We start from the raw sequence: 19,226 nt of genomic DNA, 5'->3' as shown, positions 1-19,226 counted from the left end.
TTTTTGAGGTTGAATTTTTTTCCACAAAATATTGAACCACTGGTGAATTAACATTAAAATGTCCTTCTTTTGTGTAATAAAACCTGAGCTGACAGCTCTCTTAATGATTATAGAATCTTGTCTCCAAGCACAATAAAGGTAAACCTGCAACCATAAACCGTTATTCATAATAAACTCATTTTAATCATCCTCAATCACTATTTATTTTTACATGTCGCACAAAAATATTTCATGAAAAAAAAAATAGCCATTTACTGTTTTTCTGGGTTCTAAACAGGACTAACAAAATACAGTTTGAAGACAGAAATAAATAAAATAAATTCACACACTTTTTTTTTTTTTTTTTTTTTTTTTTACATTTCACCCCACTGGGATTCCTCTTTATAGACAAAATGATAAGAAGCTTTTAACAAACAAAAAATTAAAGGAATAATAGGCTGCTAGGATTGTCTCTTGCATTAAACTACATTGGAATGTGTGCTTACATATTTTAATAGAAAAACATATGCAGTTTTTAGTTTTATTTGGAAGTCAAACTAAATGTGTAAAATATGCATTTTACAGGCCAGTCTCCAACTGCGATCCCTGTGCTGCACAAGGTCATCTGGACATGAGAAAAATAGAACATACACATCGTATAAGGCCCAATGATGACGGAACAAACCAATTCATGTATTTTGATAAAGGTCATGAACCTGCTCACCTTTCTCATTCATTTTGACCAGGGACCCACCAAGATCACTTGACTGAAAGGATTTGTAGTTGTGATTATAAGGCATAAAAATCACTAAATCCCATTGTTCATGTCAGGACAGTTCCTTCCACTACAGCAACCAGTAATAAGAACACAGTGCACTACACATCATGTATTAAGCTAAGGGTTTAGTATTAGTATTTTGTTTTAAGGGTTGTAATGTTTGCAACAAAGCTATGGGGTTTGAGAGTTTGGCAAAGTAATGGCTAATACATTCAGAAAGAAATTATGAGTACAATTGTAAAATACAGATATGAATTAGACCCACTCGTGTTTTAATAAAAGTCAAGAGAGCTCACCCATATGTTATGCACCAGGAGGTCCTTGAGGTCCTGCGGGTCCTCGAGGTCCTGCAGGTCCTGGCGAGCATAGATGGATTAATGGTAGGCCGTTAATTGGCCATTAATTGTGGGCCAAAAATAATTCTCTCAAACATTTTGACCTTTGTCAAGTGTGGATGGCAGTTCTGAGCCGTTTTAATTTGATTGGTGAGTGATCACCACCTCTGGCATGTCTGTGCATGTGCCTGCACATACAAAATGTCACCTGGGACCCATTCATGTGCACTTGCTCATCTCTCTCACACTTTAGGCCCTTGGATTCCCGTTTTGGCGATGTTTTGGTGATGTGAGTATGAATGGAGCGTATAAAACATTACTAAGTACAAAACCTCAAGAATTCATAGTAGGTTAGTGAGCACAAAAAAAGTGCACACACAAACCATAAACATTTACCTGATGCTCCCCTCTCCCCTTTGAGTCCCGGGAAGCCTGGTGCTCCTGGTGCTCCTGGTAGTCCTGTTATTCCTTTAGATATCCAATTCAGTATCGTAATGTCAAATTGCAAATGTGATTTTCATGATCTTGCACACACATTCACTCCCACCATTCACTCACACATATACAGCTCAGGACTATTCAGAGTTGGCAATACACCAAATCTGTATGCCATTGCATGGTGGGAGGAAACCGGAGGACCCAGAGAAAACCTGCACCATTGTGGGGAGACAATGTAAACTCCACACACACACATACACACACACGGTCCAAGCCTTAATTCAAACTCACATCTCGAAGGTGTCAGGCCACGTCACTAACCGTCACGCCACAATGTGGACCTCAAAGCAGTTCAGTAAGCAAAATACAGCACGTTGTACTGAAAAGTCAACCACGAACATTCACATACCTGCTAATCCCCTGAACCCTGGTGGGCCTGGTGGGCCTGTTTGGCCAGGAGGACCAATTAATCCACCATGAGCTGTGGAGGAACATTCATTCAAATAATTTGAAAATGAGGATTCATTTTCTAATTAATGAAACACCCATTAACTCATTTATTTCAGTTAAATCTATAATTCTGTATTGTAAGGCTAAATTATAAACTACACCTTTCACGTAGTTTATAATTTGTGCCATGTCTGGAGCTGCTCGTGCGACTCGTCTCCCAGAACGATTAGTGTTATTGTGCAGCAAGTCCAGTATCATACCATGAGCTGAGCCAAGAAGGAAGGAGATGAAGAATGTCACCAACTAAAACTGAAGTGACCGTGTTTTGGTTCTGCCCTCATGGTCACTTACATCTGATGTAGTCGGCCACTTTCACAGCTACGTGAGAATAGTCTGTAGCGTCCCTCTCAGGGATGAAAGCTTTGCTGTAACCAAGTTCACCTCGATCTCCCTTTTGTCCCTGAGGTCCCGGAGGACCAGGTGGGCCCGGAGGCCCAGGAAACCTACCAAGCAACCCATCACCTGCAAAGAAATTGGTTTTATTTTCATGAAAATACAAAAATGGTACAAAATCTTACAGTAATAATAAAATGATATATAGCCTTCGAACCCTGCTTGCCTAAATATTAATCCAAAATCATTCTTACCGTTGAAATATTCCTGTGGCTCGGTATGCACTCTATCTCTGTGTTTATTTGACGCATAGGACACCAAACCTCTGTTCACTCCAGGGGGTCCCTGAGGGCCAGGTGGACCTGGAGGACCGGGAGGACCTCTAAAATCTAAAGAGGATACGCATATAAAGTACATTTTAGTTGTTTTTCACTGCAGAAATATCACTGTATAAATGCAGCTCTCGTTGTGAGTAGTGAGATAATGTGACAGAGTGGGACTCACTGCTCAAGTAATCTCGTATGTCCTCCAGCCCAAATGTACTGTCAGAAGTTCCCAGTCCAGGAGGACCTGGAGGGCCTGCTGGACCAGGAGGCCCTGGGAATCCGGCTGGACCCTGAGGTCCGACCAGTCCCTTATAATCAGAATCTTCAATAGAAAGCACGTAGAGCATGTAAATATTTCTGCCAAACAGAAAAATGGGATAACAGTAACATAACTCACTCTGCAGCAGGTTTGAGAGGTCAGGGTAGAAATGGCCTGGTAGTCCTGGTGGGCCAGGGGGTCCTGGAGGTCCCGGTCTCCCAACCATTTCACGCTCTGATCATAATGGCACTAGTTAGGACTCCGGAAGCTTAAACAAACTGTTAATCACTTGATCTTACAAGTATATAACTAATGAAAAATCTACAATGGCATCTACTGGAGACCTATTGCCTACTACATGGGCATGAAGTTGAGAGAACGTAAAAATGCTTCACAACCAGTTGCATTAAAATTTCCCAGAAGCAATAGGTCTCCAGTGGATGCCATTGTAGATTTTTCATTAGTTATATACTTGTAAGATCAAGTGATTAACAGTTTGTTTAAGCTTCCTAAAAGAACCTAAAAATGATTTGCAGCCGGTGGCCTCAATTTTTTTTACAGTGCGGGTAAAAAGAAGCTATTCACTGGAAAGACACAGGGTTAAGTTCCAATTCAAGTTGAAATCTAGGTGGTAATGTACTCTTACCATTCAACAGCGTGATAACCCGCCCAGCCACTTCCTGGGGATCAAAGGACACATATCCTGCTCCGCCTGGGATACCAGGGATGCCTGGTGGTCCTGGAGGGCCGATCAGATACTGCCTCACCTCGTCATCTGTGGACCAGTGGTGGGAAAGGTCACAGATGAGGAGGACATTTAAAAAACGTCATTTTTCATGATGAGTAAAGTTAAAGCGATCTGAATGGTGAAGCAGAATGATCTCTCTTTACAACTATCACCATTTCTAGTCACTGCATGACCATAGACAGGCTGGGGGAACTCATTTTAATGTTAAATAATCTCACAAAGTGAAATTTTCATGTCAGGGTACCTTTATTAATACGTCATTATCTAAGGTGCTGATCATTGTTTTTTATATTTGCAATTTGTGTTTGTTTATTTTAGCACACAGAATCATTCAGCAAAACACTCATCATTTATTACTTACTTTGCATAAGAGAAATGACGTCATTCAGAGACACTGATCCCGGAGGACCTGGTGGACCAGTGATACCTGCTCCTGTTAACCAAAATTATTTAATACTCCATGTTAAACACACATACATTCACACAGCCAGGACTAAAGACACATCCAGTGATGTCAGTGCAGGTCTCTTGCATTAAAGGTCAGACAGCTAAATATGTGCAATCTTATAAATACCTTGGTACAATATTTGACTCAAAAACTCAATTAACTTGTGTTTGGTGAAACTGTTCCAGCCTTTTCTCTCATGCCAGGGTCTAGCAGGCTATTGAGTTAAAAGCTAACTTGTATTTCAGTTGAAGCAAATGACAATGTTAAGTAATGTGAAAGTAACTATATGTACATTGGCATATATTGATTTATGATTGAGAATGCACTCATTATTGTGGGTGCATGCCTCATTTAGAATCTTAATAAATGAGGCCATTACTTGCCTGTATTGCCTTTAAGTGTTAACATCTTAAGAAGGAAAGATAATGTGTCAGATTTAATCTTACGCTCCATATAGTCAAGAAGATATGGGGCCATCTGATCAGCAGATGCTCCTCCAGCAGGTCCAGGTGGTCCAGGGGGTCCAGGAGCTCCAGCCACATACGCTCCATCACCTTGATAAATTGTTCAATTTAATATGGGTATTTCAATTAAATGGTTGTTAACACAATTCTAAAAATTGTATGGATAATTTGTACATTGTATGGATAATTTGTTACAAATATAAAATGACCTATTTGTTTCTACATTCTGTGCATTTATTTCTGTCCCTGTCACTGTTTACTGTTATCAATGGTATTTGCAGAGGGATCTACCCACTTTCAGCACTGATCCAGATCTGTGCTCTGACTTGCCTGTTTCTGTATGCAACTGAGGATGTTTCAGATGAGACTTTACACTACAAAAACCTCACATACGAGGTTAAAAAAAAACTAAACCATGTTTACCACTTTGTGACTTGAAGTGTAATGTATCATTGTGTACCATTATCAATGATCTTTATTAAAATACAATGGGAAAAGGGAAAAGAAAAGAGTTATTTTAATTATTTTCTGTACTTTTTGCTTGTTTAATCAAAAAATGTACCAGGGGGTCCTGGTGGGCCTGGAGGTCCAGGTGGCCCTAGGTCTAAAAAAAAAAGGAAAACACATATATCTGTGAGTTAACAACATATGCGGTTTAATAATACTATTTATTATTATTTAGAATGATTAATAAGTAATAAACTGAGGGGGTGGTGGTATTTTAAAGCATTATCACACATACTGTTAGAATATCCAGGAATTCCTGGAGCACCTGGAATGCCAGCGTCACCTAAACAAAACATGAAGAAAATGGCCCGGTCAAGCTGAACCCAATGATTAAAGACTCTCTACAGTCTTACAACCATATGTTGTATTATGCTACCTTTAGGACCTGCCAATCCTTCTGGACCCGACGATCCTGGAGGACCTTCAGGCCCAGGGGGTCCAGGAACTCCAGGCTGACCAGGAAATCCTTCAAAGAAAACACGAGACAGGTTGTAAATGCTGAAAAATGTCCAGCTAAATGTCCGGATAATTATAATACTGTTTCACTTACCAACACCTGCTTCTCCAGGTAATCCAGGCTGCCCTGGTTCTCCTAGAGAAAAAGTGAGAATTGATATAAAAAAATTATTTATTACTGTGTTGAATTTGTAATAGAATATAGAAATAAACAGTTGAGTGGGTTTTGTTTACATGGCAAAAAACTAGGTTGGGAGTTGAATTAATGCAGTAAAGTGTCGAAGATTAGACTCAGTATTGTAGGAGTGGTCAATGTGGACCAATAGAGACAGGGTTTAGATATTTCCAAACTGAAAACTAATGGTGATATCTAAACTCCAACGCCTCAGCCCCCACGCATACACTTACCCATGAATCCCATGGGACCAATATCGCCTTTAGGGAAAAAATATAGATTGAACATTGCACAGCTGTTCAGTAAGTACATTACCAATTCTTTCTGTAAATGTTCCAAAGTTGAATCTAAAATACATTTGCTCTACCTTGAGGTCCCTTTGGTCCCACTGGTCCAGGTGGGCCGGGTGGCCCTGCAAAGAATGTTCCTATTGGATTGAAGGGGCACAGTGTTGAAACTTTTTCTGCTGACACAGCTATAAAACGCAGCTATGTGTTTTGAGCTACAACTAACCTGAGTTTGGCACAAAGCTTCCCGGTTCGCCTTTCTCTCCAGGAGGACCAGGGAGGCTGACACCTGAACAACAAGGTTTTTATTAATAAAACATTTCTTTGGTATAAAAAAAAAAACATTTTACTCACCGTCATTTCCTGGTGGGCCTTGAGGACCTGGAGGACCTTCTATGTCCCTACCTGTAAAATATGCATATATTTGATGAGTGGTCATTTTTCTTTGAAGGCAGTGAGTGGTATATGCTTAGCATTAAAGGTGACCTTACCTGGAGCACCGGGGGCACCAGTATCTCCAGATGGACCTGGGGGTCCAGGAGGTCCAGGGGGGCCCGGAGGACCAGCAACAGGGGCAGCAGATAATTCTGGGAAGTCAAACAATTAAGTAACAATTAAGTTATATTTTTAATGAAATTACATTAGTCTTATTACAGTAGATAAAAACAAACTGCACTTACTCTGGGTGTTTATGGCTTTTATCTGTTCAGAGATTCCAGGCTCACCGGGATCACCTTTTTCTCCCTTTGAACCTGTAAAAAGAAGTCATTAATTTCAGACATATGCCAAAACATGTTCAATATTTGCATTATTTATCTTCATGCTCACCAGGCTGCCCAGGAAGTCCCGCTGGTCCAATAGGACCTGAACGGAAATATTTAATAAAAGATGAAAATTATCATTTCTAGTTCTCACGCAACTTCAGATAGTCGTGTTCAAAAATGTGAACTAGACCTGACAATCCAGGGGGTCCTGCAGGCCCAGGGGCACCAGGAGGACCTGGAGGTCCAGGAATGGCCACAGAACTGGAACCGGCTGAGAAGAGTAATTTGTCACTTATTAGATAATAGGGCAATCAAACAATATAAGATTTATAACATTACAAAACATACGCTGTTGGGGTTGCGTTTGTGTTATATACCTGCATTGATGACTCTACCTGGATCACCAGGTTCACCTGCAAAAAAAAAAAAAAAAAAACACATGACTTTTTATAAAACATATTTTTAAATTTTTAACACTGACAGCAAGTATATACCTTTCCCTCCTGGCTGGCCTGGGTTTCCTGGTATTCCTGTTTTAAAAAATTATGGATAGATGATGGATGGGTAGCTAAGGTGAATATATATAACCTGAATCAATACATACCGGGTGGCCCTTGAAGACCTGGTGCACCTGAAAACATGAGGAGATTTACATCAGAATTTCTATCTGCATTAATGTAAAAGGACAGCAGCCAGTGCCTGTTTAATTATTTACCCGGCTGGCCGGCATCTCCAGGTTGGCCTGCTGGTCCCCTTGCTCCAGAGAGTCCAGGTGCTCCCTGTTCACCTATTTGTCCACAGAAAACCGATTAAGAATATAATATATATTTCTATAAGCTATACAGGGTCTGCAGGTCTGTTTTTCTGTTTTTACCACGAGGACCTTTTTCACCATCAGGTCCTGGAGCCCCTGTGAAATAAGAAGTGATAACTTAAAGTTTAGCAGGACAGAGGAAGGGAGAGCATAATGAAATCAGATTTATTTGTCTGGCAGACTGATATAGTTGATGACACTGCATTGTAAGCCCGATTAAATCCACCTACCTATCGATCCTTTGGGCCCTTTTTCACCAGAGGGACCAGGCAGTCCTCTTTGCCCTACTTCTCCTGCAATTAGATGTTTAAGAAAATAACAAGCAATCCAAAAATGTATACATAAAACATATATAAATAGCTCTTATTTAATATATATGTTTCCTGATGTACACTGATCAGTCTCCCAATTTTCGTTTACACATAAACCAAATTCATGTTGCAGATATTTGCCCTACAAAAAACAGCCATCACTATCAGAAGGATAAAAATTCATCAAAAATTCAGTTTGATTTGAAGGTCAGATTTGTCCTTTTTAAACCATGAATATACACACCTGTTGCACCCCGTGGTCCCTTCTCACCAGGATCACCTGAAGGGAATATGGGAAATAATTATTTTCAAGTAATGATTAACAAATTCATTAATTGATTGATTGATTGATTGATTGACTGATTGATATTATTTACTAATTCAATTTTATCATGGTAAGTATTTATTGATTCAATAATTGTTTACCACAGCTTTATTATACCTTTGGATCCTGCAGATCCAGAAGGTCCTCGCTCACCTACAAAAGCCACATTTTTCATAATAAATATATCTACTTACACACATATACATTGTTTTTTTTCTCAAGATACAAATCTATGTACCCTTTGGTCCTGGATCACCAGGATCTCCACGGAACCCTTGAAGACCAGGAGCACCTACAAGACAACAGAAATGCTGTGAATATTTTTCAAAATGACTATGCTGATAAAAAAAATAACTATATCTTACCTTGCAGACCAGGGACACCTTGAACTCCCATTTCACCTAAAAATATACAAGGTTATGATACAAGGTTTGCAGAATACATATTTAGCCATAAACCATAGTAGAAGTGATGACTGAAAATCTCATCATCTGCCTAAATACCTTTGGGACCTGCTGGACCATATAAACCTTGAGGCCCGGGAGCACCAGACTCCCCAGGAGATCCTGGGAGGAGAACACCAGCTTCAGAAATCTACACATGTTAGTGTGTAGATTTGTGTGTAGATTATGCACCAAAATGTACATCCCTTCATAGCTTTGGGATCATTCCTAAAAAATAAAGCTTCATTTCTTGATGGTGGCTGAATAGCAAACCCTGACCTCAGCATGCCTGGTCTGGTTAACATTTATATATATAACACAATCTAAGATAAACCTCCAATATCACTCCAATCACTTATTCGATTGGCAAAAATTATGTATGCCTAGTCTGGTGATAACATCTATTATAAAACCCAGAGAAACGTTGGAGGACATCTAGGGTGGTAGTAACGTAGTGGGAAAGACATTCACCTATGAACCAGAAGAACACAAAGTCTTGAGGTTCAAACCCCACTTGCTACTGTGTGCCTGACTCTCTGTCTCTCTGGATAAAGGCATGTGCTAATTGCACATCGGAACCACAATAGGACTCATACCTCTATCCCCTTTCTCGCCAATTCCTGGTGGGCCAGGCTCCCCACGGAGCCCAGCAAGTCCCTCTCTTCCCCTTGGTCCAGGTGAACCATCAGCACCTGTCTCTCCTGAACATATGTGACAAGTGGAATTGTGTAGCTAAAACCAGGATTTAAAAGTTAAAATGTTCAATTAAAAAAAAAAAAACTAACCTGAACTTCCTTTGGGCCCTCTAGGTCCTTCTAGTCCTGGATGACCAAGCAAACCAGGTGGACCTTAAGGAGAAAACACCATAAGCCCAATTCGACATTTCACAGAGAGAGGCGAGTAGTGCAATAAAACATCTTACCAGGCATCCCTGGGAAACCAGCATCACCTATCATGAAAAAACAAGTTAACAACTTAAATAAATAAATGTAAATATATAGTGTATTTTTTAGTTTTGAACATGCAAAAAAACTGTGAAGAAGCAAGAATTCTAAGGGGAATGTACATTAACTTCTGGCCTGTACTGTATTTATTCATGGGTTTGGAAACTTATAGTCTCTCCATAAATTTTTAAAAACTGGTGCAAATCGTCATCTAACATTTTTCAAGAGTTCACCTTTTATTCCAGGAGGCCCTGGGACACCTGAAGGATGAAAGGTTGCAATGAGAAACCCAACTACTATATGAGAGCTTTAAATCCCCGATTACAGAAGGTGCAGGCCTACCTGTAGTACCGGGTTCACCCTTTTCTCCTTTCACTGAGGAGCCCAGCGTTGCTGAAGACATGAGAGCAAAAATGTGTCATGCTGTTTGAATACTTTTGGTAGTTTGACCTTCGTTTCATCTTGAGTTCTCTACCTCGGAATGTGTCTGAATGCAGCTCAGCTCGAACCATGTTTTGTATGGTTCTCTGCAGATTAGTAGGGTCTATGCCCGACACTGTGCCCAGGCCAATGGTGTTTTCAGAACGGGTGGTGCCAGTGCGGTCCACATATGCTGAATCCAGGGGGTCCACAATGTTGACCGATGACACAAGGTGACTTGCACGTCCAGCAGAGACAACCTCTCCACCGCCATCCAGTGCATCCACTCTGGCTTTGAGTTTTCTGACTTCTTCTGCTGCAATTTGAGGGTTGTTCAATTTGTGAAACACAGACACATTTAGACTAAACTTAGTGAACGTGAAATGTATTACATAAAAACAGACAGAATAAGGAAGGTCACCCTTAACCCTTCGCCCTATATATGAAATGGGATGATCATGCATGAACAGTGCATATGGGGCATTATTTTGGAATACGGGGACTCAGCCTTAGCCGTCATATAACTGCCGATTAGCAGCTTGCAATATACATGATGATTGTGTTTCACCTATAAATGCCAGCTGTAGTGACAGACACACACACACACACACACACACACACACACACACATATATATATATGCTTTTTACCCAGGGCAATAAGGCCAAACAGGAGGCCAAAGAGAAGGAGAAGGCCGAGCAGTAATGCCAGCAGCCACTTCCACCAGGAGCAGCAGGAGCAGAACTTCAGGGGTCCTTGCGCCTTCTGGATTTCTGGAGACGGAGAGCACGATCTGGTAAACATCTAAACCGCTAAATACATTTAACCTGTGGTAGACCAATGAGATGAGTACCTGCGTAGGTGGACTTGTCCTTTTTCAATGCTTTAAAGGATCCACCTGACAAATTACATAACGTTGGAGACGAAATAAATGTATATGTACATAAACCATCTTACACAGACCATTACCTTCATCCCTCACGGCCGTCGTGTCTGCGCTGGACATAAACTTTTCCTTCTTCAAAGAGCCATTGGAGTAGGATCCTGTCAAAAACACACTCATTTGTACAGGTATTTACACACAACTGAAGGACGGCAGGCTGCACACACAAGCGCAAGGATGCACAACATCAAAACGTCTCTGTAAATGCATAAAATCTCCCTCCACTCATCAGAAGCCACTTAGCTGGACCCCTCACCTAGCCCTGCGCCGGCAGCATGGGTTGTAAATTGCTTTCCGGTGTCTTTGGCCGTAATGAGGCGCTCGCTTTCTTTCTTGGCAGCTGACTTTTCCTTCTCCAGCAGCATGAACTTGTAGTCGTTCACAAAGACGTCGTCGCTGGCTGCAGCGAGAGCCGGAGCCACTGAGAAATGAACAGGTTGTCACACAAAGCGACCGCGGGAAATCTGAAGCGGATTAAGACACGAAGAATGGGATTTAAAGGCCTCCTTTTCATTACTGACCAGTTGTGGTGGACACTCCGGTACTGCTGATGTTTTTCTGGAAGCCATAGACTGCAAAACATTGAGGCTTTCTTAGACGTGCGAGTTTGTGTGCACGCACGTCTTTGTTTTTCCAGCATATAGTATATTAAAGAATATGCTTGCGCTCCAGCGTGCTGTAAGATGCCCACCCGTGTGAGTGTTGACTCCGTTCGCCATCACGCTATTGCCTGTGGTGCCGGCCAGATTGTTCTGCATTCCATACACTGTAAAAAAAAAAAAAAAAAAAAAAAGGACGTAAGAGCAAAGCTGCAATTCTGTGCCGTTTGCTTGTTTGTTTGTAGCATTTTTTATGAAAGAAAGTAAACAAAAAAAAAAACCTGCATTGCCAGCCGGAACCACACCGGCCACGGAGGTGGAGCCCAGACTCAAGTTATTTTGGAAGGCAGAAACTACAAAAATGTTTTAAAAAGCAACATTTCAATCATGCTTTGGTCCGTGCAGGTATTTCAGAGACGTGTTTGAGTGGCGGCGGCGATACCTGCAGGGTGCTGGAGGCTCGCAGTAGGGCTCAGGTTGTTGGGGTTGGTGTGGTAGCCATAACCTCCCGCTGGGATGTAGGCCGGATCCATCGTGGAGGCTTCGTACTGAACTGCAACGACGTTTGGAGGAGCAAATAAAGCAATGGAGTGAGACTAACGTTGCGCTCCACAAGAAATGAGTCAATCTAAACATTAACCATGTTGCATTGGTAAAGAAGCGGTGGGTGGCCTCATAACCACAAAGCTGCCACTGAGGTCCCCTTTATCAAAGCACCGTCCCCACACACTGCTCACCGGGTGCCTGTCACGGTTACCCACTGCTCACTAAGTGGGATTTGAACCTGGGCCTTCTGGTTCATATGCGAGTGTGTTACCCATTAGGCTACTACCACCCAGACGTTGTGTTTCTTGCAAGTGTGTAATCATAGGAAGCCACTGTTAGTTGTGTGTGCCTGTACCTGAGTGTTGCTCAGAGACACTGGCCTTCTTGGGGATGGGCAGGGTGTTGGTTGGGGAGCGTGGAGGACTGATGCTCTCAGAACGATTCCCTTTCAAAAGTCTCTTCACGTCATCCAGCTCTGTCCCTACAGGCACACGCGGACACTCAGACTCCTAGCATACAAATCTTACACTTCAACTTACACTTCAGCATACATACAACATCATACATCATACAAGATCTCAATCATTGTGGCTCCGATTACTGTTTGAGAGTCAATGTGTTGCTGTGATCCTGACATATACTAGATTTACTAAGGTTTACCAAAGAGGCTGGACTTACACCGAGTGGAAGGAGAGGCGCTCTGCAGTCTCGCTCTGATTTCACTTTCTGAAACAGTACAGGAATCATTTGGACGAAATGATTAGAAATAGCTGGAAAAGCAAACTGCATTGCAACCTACTGGAAATGAACTCTCCGTAGTTCATGAAAAGTCAAGAGTTCTGATTTTTAACAATTTTCTTTAATTAAGAATAGAATACATAATACATAAAATGTAAATGTATAATAAGTGTTAAGTTGAGTGGCTGTGCCAGTTGCTGTACCTCTGGTATGGGTGCGCCCCCTGGTGGAAGCACCAGCAGAAGCTAAAAAAGGCCAAAAAACAAACCAAAAAATCCCAAATGAATGATTTTTTTTTCCTTATTAAAATCACCACATGATGCTCTTCATCTGGAGTTAAAGAATCAGCGAACTCACCATACTCCTTCCTTGTGTACTCAGGAGAAGAATTCCCGCTGGAGCTTCCTGCACAGGAAGACAAAAAAAAATCTGCTCCTGTTGGAATTGCCGCTGGTTTTCTTTTATTGAGTTCAACCTCCATTCTATCTATGTAAAAGTTTCATATTACTTTTTCACATAACTTCTTTTTAAATGCCTACATTTGTGTTAGGAACATCAGTGGGGGAAAAAAAATGGATGTTCTACAACTTTGGTTCCCAAACTGAGGTGGAACTAATTGTGAAAAGTTTGAGAAGCACTGTTCTATAAGATTAATAAATCTTTGTTATGACCTTATGGATTATGTTTGCATTAGAAATGAAGAGGCCGCACTCACCCTCATAGCTTGCTGAGCGTGTGGTAAGGAACGTCCTCTCTGTCAGGACAGGTGAATAGCTGGAAGAACCTGAGACCTTCCGCATGCCCCCCAAACCCGAGGTGGAGCTATATTTAGTAGCGGCCATGGAGCTGGACCCCCCTGTACCTCCGCTCATGGCAGTGGATGTACCCCCTGAGGTGGTGTATTTGGTTACAATAGTGGAGCTGGAACCTCCACCACCCACAGCGGGCATCATGGCCGTGGGAGCGGCTGCTGAGCCGTATTTGGTGAGAGCCGCGGGGCCTGAACTGCCGCCACCACCTCCAGCTGACGAGGTCTCTTCTGAATAGTGGTACTTGGTGACGGTCACAGAGGAGCTGCTTCCTCCGCCTGAGTCTGCTGCTCTAGAACCAAACACCTCGGCTGAACGCGAGCTTCCTGCACTGCTGGTGGCAACCCCTGTGCCACTGCCTCCACCGGAGACAGCCACAAAGCCTGAGGAGCCACCAGAGCTTCCAGCTGATCTTCCCGACACTCCCTCTGAGCTCTCTAAAGAGAACCCACCGGAAGCTGCATGGCAGAGAAAGACACCAAACTGCCGGTGAGACGCTGGCATGGCAATCTGGGAATGTCATTTAGTAACATGTGTAAAATATGTACAGCAGGTTTTTCAAACAATGCAGATCTCTCCTGTTTCTATAACTACATTTACATTTACAGAATTTATCAGACGCCCTCATCCAGAGCGACTTACAATCAGTAGTTACAGGGACAGTCCCCCCGGAGACACTCAGGGTTAAGTGTCTTGCTCAGGGACATGATGGTAAGTAAGTGAGGTTTGAACCTGGGTGTCTGGCTCGTAGGCAAGTGTGTTACCCACTAGGTTACTAGCACCCTCAAATTTTGTGGCAGTGGTTGCCTAGCGGTTAAGGAAGCGGCCCCGTAATCAGAATGTTGCCGGTTCGAATCCAAATCTGCCAAGGTGCCACTGAGGTGCCACTGAGCAAAGCACCGTCCCCACACACTGCTCCCCAGGCGCCTGTCATGGCTGCCGACTGTGCAGAGGACACAATTCGTTGTGTGCACATGTGCTGTGTTGCAGTGTGGTAGGGTAGCAGGGTGGTAGTAGCCTAGTGGGTAACACACTCGCCTATGAACCAGAAGACCCGGGTTCGAATCCCACTTACTACCATTGTGTCCCTGAGCAAGACACTTAACCCTAAGTTGCTCCAGGGAGACTGTCCCTGTAACTACTGATTGTAAGTCACTCTGGATAAGGGCGTCTGATAAATGCTGTAAATGTAATGTAAATGTATCACTTTTTTTTAAATAACTACATAATTCAAAACTGTTCAATTTAAACCGCGTTTAAGTGTTTCTTTGGGCAGAAAAATACAACGTAGTGATTTTATGATTTTATAGTTCTCACTTGAGGAGATGACATAAGTGTTGGTGCTGCTGTTGTTGTGAGAGACCACTTTCTTTTCCACCGTGGTTCCGGCTCCGCCCCCTGAACTGCTGGAAGACACCACCTTGTGGCCGCCACTGGAACTGCTGGCGCCCTCTGGGGGATTTTATACAAAATAACAGTCAAGGTCTGAGCACATTTCTCAACTCTTCAAGCTGGCCTACGTGCAATGGCTGCGGCATGACGTCCTGGCCTGGTTTCCTGCGACCATGGTATATTCAGAATTATGGACTTTTTCATTTACAGAATCTGAACCAGAGAAGCATCATCAATCTATGGCATTATGGAGTGTGAGAAAGCAATGATGATGCATTTAACTACTCATAAATTATTATTGACTAAATGAACAACAAAAACTTGACTACACTCAAACATGTGTAGAAAATGTACAAAAAAGTGCAATTATGAATAGATCAGTTATTAAAGCAGCTAAAACTTACTTGGAGGAAGTGCTGTAAGTCTAGATGAAGTGGTCAATGATTCCGTGACAACTGCAAAAATGTCAGAATTTTTAACAACAATCAAATATTAGGTGAACTCCTAAACTAATTGATATTATTTGATAATAATTGATAGTATTGTGGTGTTAAATGGAGGATAAATAATGCCTTGGTAGGAAATGTGTATTAAAATAAACATTAAACAACATTGATCTGCAAAGAAAATGAAACAAGATGAAAAAAAAATAAGATGACAGGACTGTGATCTTACAAACAGCAAGTTAACTAAACACGCTTGTTCTTACCTTTGACGGACCCTCCTGAGCCTCCGTCTGTGCTTATAATCTTTGTTGTTGTTAAATTGTCCATTCCATGTTAACTATTTCAAGACAACAAATGCACGTGTCAATGCACACATGAGTCCTACGCATATTGTACAACCGATTTTGCATGAATTTTGCACCTCCGTTCTTCCTATCCTGAACCCAAAAATAATTTTCTGTAATAAATATGTAATAAACACTGTCACAGCACTGGGAAAAAATGTTTATTGAACAAATCCAGTGTGAGTGAATGATATACAGCATCTATCACCCAGAAATGCTGGTGTTTTAACTTCACTGGAGTTAATTATGGTCTAAATAAAAAGAGTTGCATACACCACGTGTCTGTAATTTCTAAAACAGGGCATGGTAGCACACAAGGGTTTTGCAATTAAGCAGCAACCATTCAATTTATCAATGATTCAGTAGCATGTATGAGAGCTAGATTAAGCAATTGTCATAAAAGCATCTTTACAGCTAGTCTGTAAAGTCTGTAGTCTGTAGACTGCTTCAGTGAAGAGTTAATGCACTGTTAATGCACGGCTGCAAATCATTTTTAAGTTCCCTCAAGCTACACACCGCCCATGTAGTTGTGGCATGGGTGTGTTTTCCCAACATTTTTTTTAATTTGCAACTGTCAAGATCAGGCAAAAACATTCTTCATCGGGTAAAAAGCAATAAACTCCATTCTCGTGAGTTAATTATTATAATCCATCTTTTTACTAATGCAGGTCGGAGCAAGTTACGCTGAAACCTCCTCCAACCTGTGACTGCCAGAGCGAGCCAAGAATATGTCAGCCAGCCGTTTACTGCAAAATGATGGTGAATCACAGACAAAGACCACAAATGAACTACCAGCACACTTTCTCTTGTTCATACATCTGCTGTGTGGTTTGCACCAGAGATGAGCACTTCCATTTCAGGTTTTGTGGCACCTCAACTACTTCTAATCAGATTTCCACTGAAGTTCAATGTCAAAAGCTTCAGACTACAAGGTTAAAGGTCACTACAATAACAAAAACTGGGTCAAACGTGGTTACCACAAAGTCCTAAATTATGTGTAAACTGGGGTAACGTATGTTTCAAACCATTTTGCAAGAAGACATTGTCAATGATGTCCACTGAGAATAATACTTAAGATTGACTTTGTGGTGTAAAATGCATCTGTTGTCTATGAATATTGGGAAAATGCTGAAAAAATTGCTGTTTTTGTTAAATGCAATATATTTACATTTTACATTTACGGTATTTATCAGACGTTATTTATTCTTATCCAGAGGGGACAGACCCCCTGGAGACACTCAGGGTTAAGTGTTTTGCTCATGGACACAATGGTAGTAAGTAGGGTTTGAACCTGGGTCTTCTGGCGAGCGTCTTACCCACTAGGCTACTAGCACCCATTTATAAAACAGCAATATGATTAACAGAGCAAATGTTAAAACTCACCTTTACTCTGCAGAAGAGGTAACAGCAGCTTCACCTCCTCCAAATCTCCTGAGGTTTACCTGACACAAGCGCAATTTCGGGCTAAAATAAGTCCGCGCAGCACATAACCGTGGTGACTAACGCTCCCGCAGGGGCCACTCTGCGCGTTGGAGGTTTTATGTATTCATTTTTTTCGCCCCTCCTGACATAACGTTCACCTGACAAGTTGGGACAGAGTGAGGGAGGTAGTACAGGAGCATATCAACACAGGAAAGGATGCCCCAGGACACTTTAATCAGATTAAGTCTGCAGTTGCTGTAGAAAAAAGTAAATGCCAGTACAAACAGGTAAAAAGTACAGATATACACGCATAAAGTCTCCCATAGCCAGGTAGTCCAGTAGCCTTGTTCTTCTCTGCTTAAGTGTGTTCGTGTTTTGCATGAATTTACTGATTTTTCCTTTTGGGAAAGAATGATGAAAATACTTTCGTTTTCTAATACTATAACATTATTATAAAATAATAATAAGGGAAGCAAATATACAAAAATACCTGGGTAAGGGCAGCTCATAACAGACTTTTGATTCATTCTTCTACTAGGAACTTCAACATTTTGTCAGTAGACCATGTTCTTGGATTACTCCGCAGGAACAGAAAAGATATCATTATATATATTGAATTATGACCAATATATTATATATCATATATGGATAATAACTGACTGAGCATTTTAATACAAACTTTATAGCTAATTCAAATGTTATCGAGGTATGAGTTGAAGAAATATGTGCGGAGGGTTGGCCGGGGAGCAGAGCTGTGCCTCCACACGTCCTCCACCTGCTGCTGTGAGACATCCTCCCCACGGGTCAATATTTCCAAAAAACATCCCCCACCATCCAGCAGGCACCGACACATACCACAAACCTCCGAATTTCAGGGAAAGTCACACCGCTGTGGGCATCGCGCAAAAGCCCGAGTCACAGGACCAGTATATGCCAGGGAACATAATAATAAAAAAAACTATTACTACAACTACATCTGGCCAAAGAGAACACATGCACAAAACGAGACATTGATATAACAAGGCACATAGATACCCACGTCTACCAAGGCCTGCCACTCATATCAACCAATTAAATGTTTTTATTGTTTATTTTATTTTTACTCAACTCTCTCCATAATAAAATGACAATATTGCGATTATCAGAATTATTATAACAGTGAAATATATTCTAAGAATCCATATGGCCTTTTTAGTCCCGTCTGAATTCACTGATACTGTATTTAGCTTTGAATACGTTTCGATTTTTGACATGTTTTGATGGCCGTAATGTGTTTTTGTCTGCTTGTTGGCCGGTCCCGACTGTCTGAACAGGCCTGAAGCTCCTCCTAGTAGGACAGTACAGGCCTCAGCATTCTTCAGTAATATGTTAGCCCCTGGGCTGATGGATGGAAGGATCTGGTTCCGTGACTGTGTTCGTTGAAAACCATTCATCTTTGCAGCCAGTAAATCACATTTTTGAAATGGCGAGCTTTATTACGGCACCGGATTGTTGGAGAGATGTCTGAACTTCTGACTGGAGTGTAATACGAGTTGGGCATTCAGAAAAAGATATTCAGAAAGGGTGCAGGATAGCACATGTTTCGGAATAAGTGTTTTATTCAAAGTAAAGAAATCGTTGGGCGCCGCAGGAACAGACAACCATAAACAGCGAGAGCCTGAAGGCTCCCGTGCTGAAGTGTGCTGAATGTTTCATCGGCAAGTCACCTGGCAGCTCATGGTTATTGATGGGAGAATCTGGGTAAAAAAAAACATTTTAAAATATTTATCCTCAAGGCACAATCCAACTCCCAGTGACAGTATCAGGGTCACTTAAAGGGCAATTAGACAGTGTAACATTCCAAAATGCTCCAGAAATGTATATCCTGTAAATATAAAAAAAACTATTCCGTAAAAATCCATATTGAATATATAATTCCAATTT

General features: G+C 41.6%; 1 protein-coding gene across 3 annotated transcripts; it reads right to left on the bottom strand.

Annotated features, from left to right (window-relative positions):
* Nucleotides 1-155: 155 nt before the first annotated feature.
* Nucleotides 156-17,444, bottom strand: col17a1a (collagen, type XVII, alpha 1a). 3 transcript variants are annotated; one of them, XM_028971496.1, is made up of 59 exons: nt 17,265-17,443; nt 15,801-15,874; nt 15,496-15,546; nt 15,017-15,151; nt 13,606-14,157; nt 13,248-13,295; nt 13,094-13,135; nt 12,831-12,878; nt 12,508-12,633; nt 12,049-12,159; nt 11,888-11,959; nt 11,699-11,773; nt 11,529-11,579; nt 11,264-11,428; nt 11,034-11,108; nt 10,918-10,962; nt 10,715-10,837; nt 10,120-10,380; nt 9,987-10,037; nt 9,878-9,904; nt 9,623-9,649; nt 9,486-9,548; nt 9,297-9,401; nt 8,761-8,823; nt 8,623-8,658; nt 8,496-8,549; nt 8,375-8,410; nt 8,177-8,212; nt 7,852-7,914; nt 7,682-7,717; nt 7,523-7,594; nt 7,412-7,438; nt 7,302-7,337; nt 7,185-7,220; nt 6,998-7,078; nt 6,872-6,907; nt 6,724-6,795; nt 6,535-6,630; nt 6,398-6,448; nt 6,270-6,332; nt 6,124-6,183; nt 5,990-6,016; nt 5,676-5,717; nt 5,502-5,591; nt 5,361-5,408; nt 5,181-5,222; nt 4,601-4,708; nt 4,068-4,139; nt 3,605-3,733; nt 3,097-3,192; nt 2,878-3,021; nt 2,628-2,762; nt 2,332-2,502; nt 2,142-2,246; nt 1,940-2,011; nt 1,489-1,560; nt 1,054-1,113; nt 704-746; nt 156-604 (listed from the first exon to the last, which is right to left on the bottom strand). In XM_028971496.1, exons 2-57 carry the CDS (start codon nt 15,862-15,864, stop codon nt 1,061-1,063), a joined length of 4,677 nt encoding a protein of 1,558 aa, XP_028827329.1. In that variant the 5' UTR covers nt 15,865-15,874; nt 17,265-17,443; the 3' UTR covers nt 156-604; nt 704-746; nt 1,054-1,060. The 3 variants fall into 3 exon arrangements, with proteins under 3 accessions (XP_028827329.1, XP_028827328.1, XP_028827330.1); XM_028971495.1 differs by having other exon boundaries at nt 1,054-1,560; XM_028971497.1 differs by lacking the exon at nt 2,142-2,246 and having other exon boundaries at nt 1,054-1,560; nt 17,265-17,444.
* Between the last annotated feature and the right edge of the window lie 1,782 nt (nt 17,445-19,226).

The sequence above is a fragment of the Denticeps clupeoides genome, chromosome 3 (genome assembly GCF_900700375.1).
Source record: "Denticeps clupeoides chromosome 3, fDenClu1.1, whole genome shotgun sequence".
Lineage (NCBI taxonomy): Eukaryota > Metazoa > Chordata > Actinopteri > Clupeiformes > Denticipitidae > Denticeps > Denticeps clupeoides.
The sequence above is the reverse complement of the archived record's forward strand: the minus strand, read 5'-3'. Positions and strand labels throughout refer to the sequence as shown.

Excerpts from the sequence above, each read along its gene's own strand:
- col17a1a (XM_028971495.1), bottom strand. The coding sequence starts at position 15,864 with ATGGACAATTTAACAACAACAAAGATTATAAGCACAGACGGAGGCTCA. Across the intron at positions 5,592-5,675 it reads ACCTGGAGAAGCAGGTGTTG|GATTTCCTGGTCAGCCTGGA; the intron begins GTAAGTGAAACA and ends TTTTCTTTGAAG. Across the intron at positions 2,503-2,627 it reads GCCACAGGAATATTTCAACG|GTGATGGGTTGCTTGGTAGG; the intron begins GTAAGAATGATT and ends ATTTCTTTGCAG.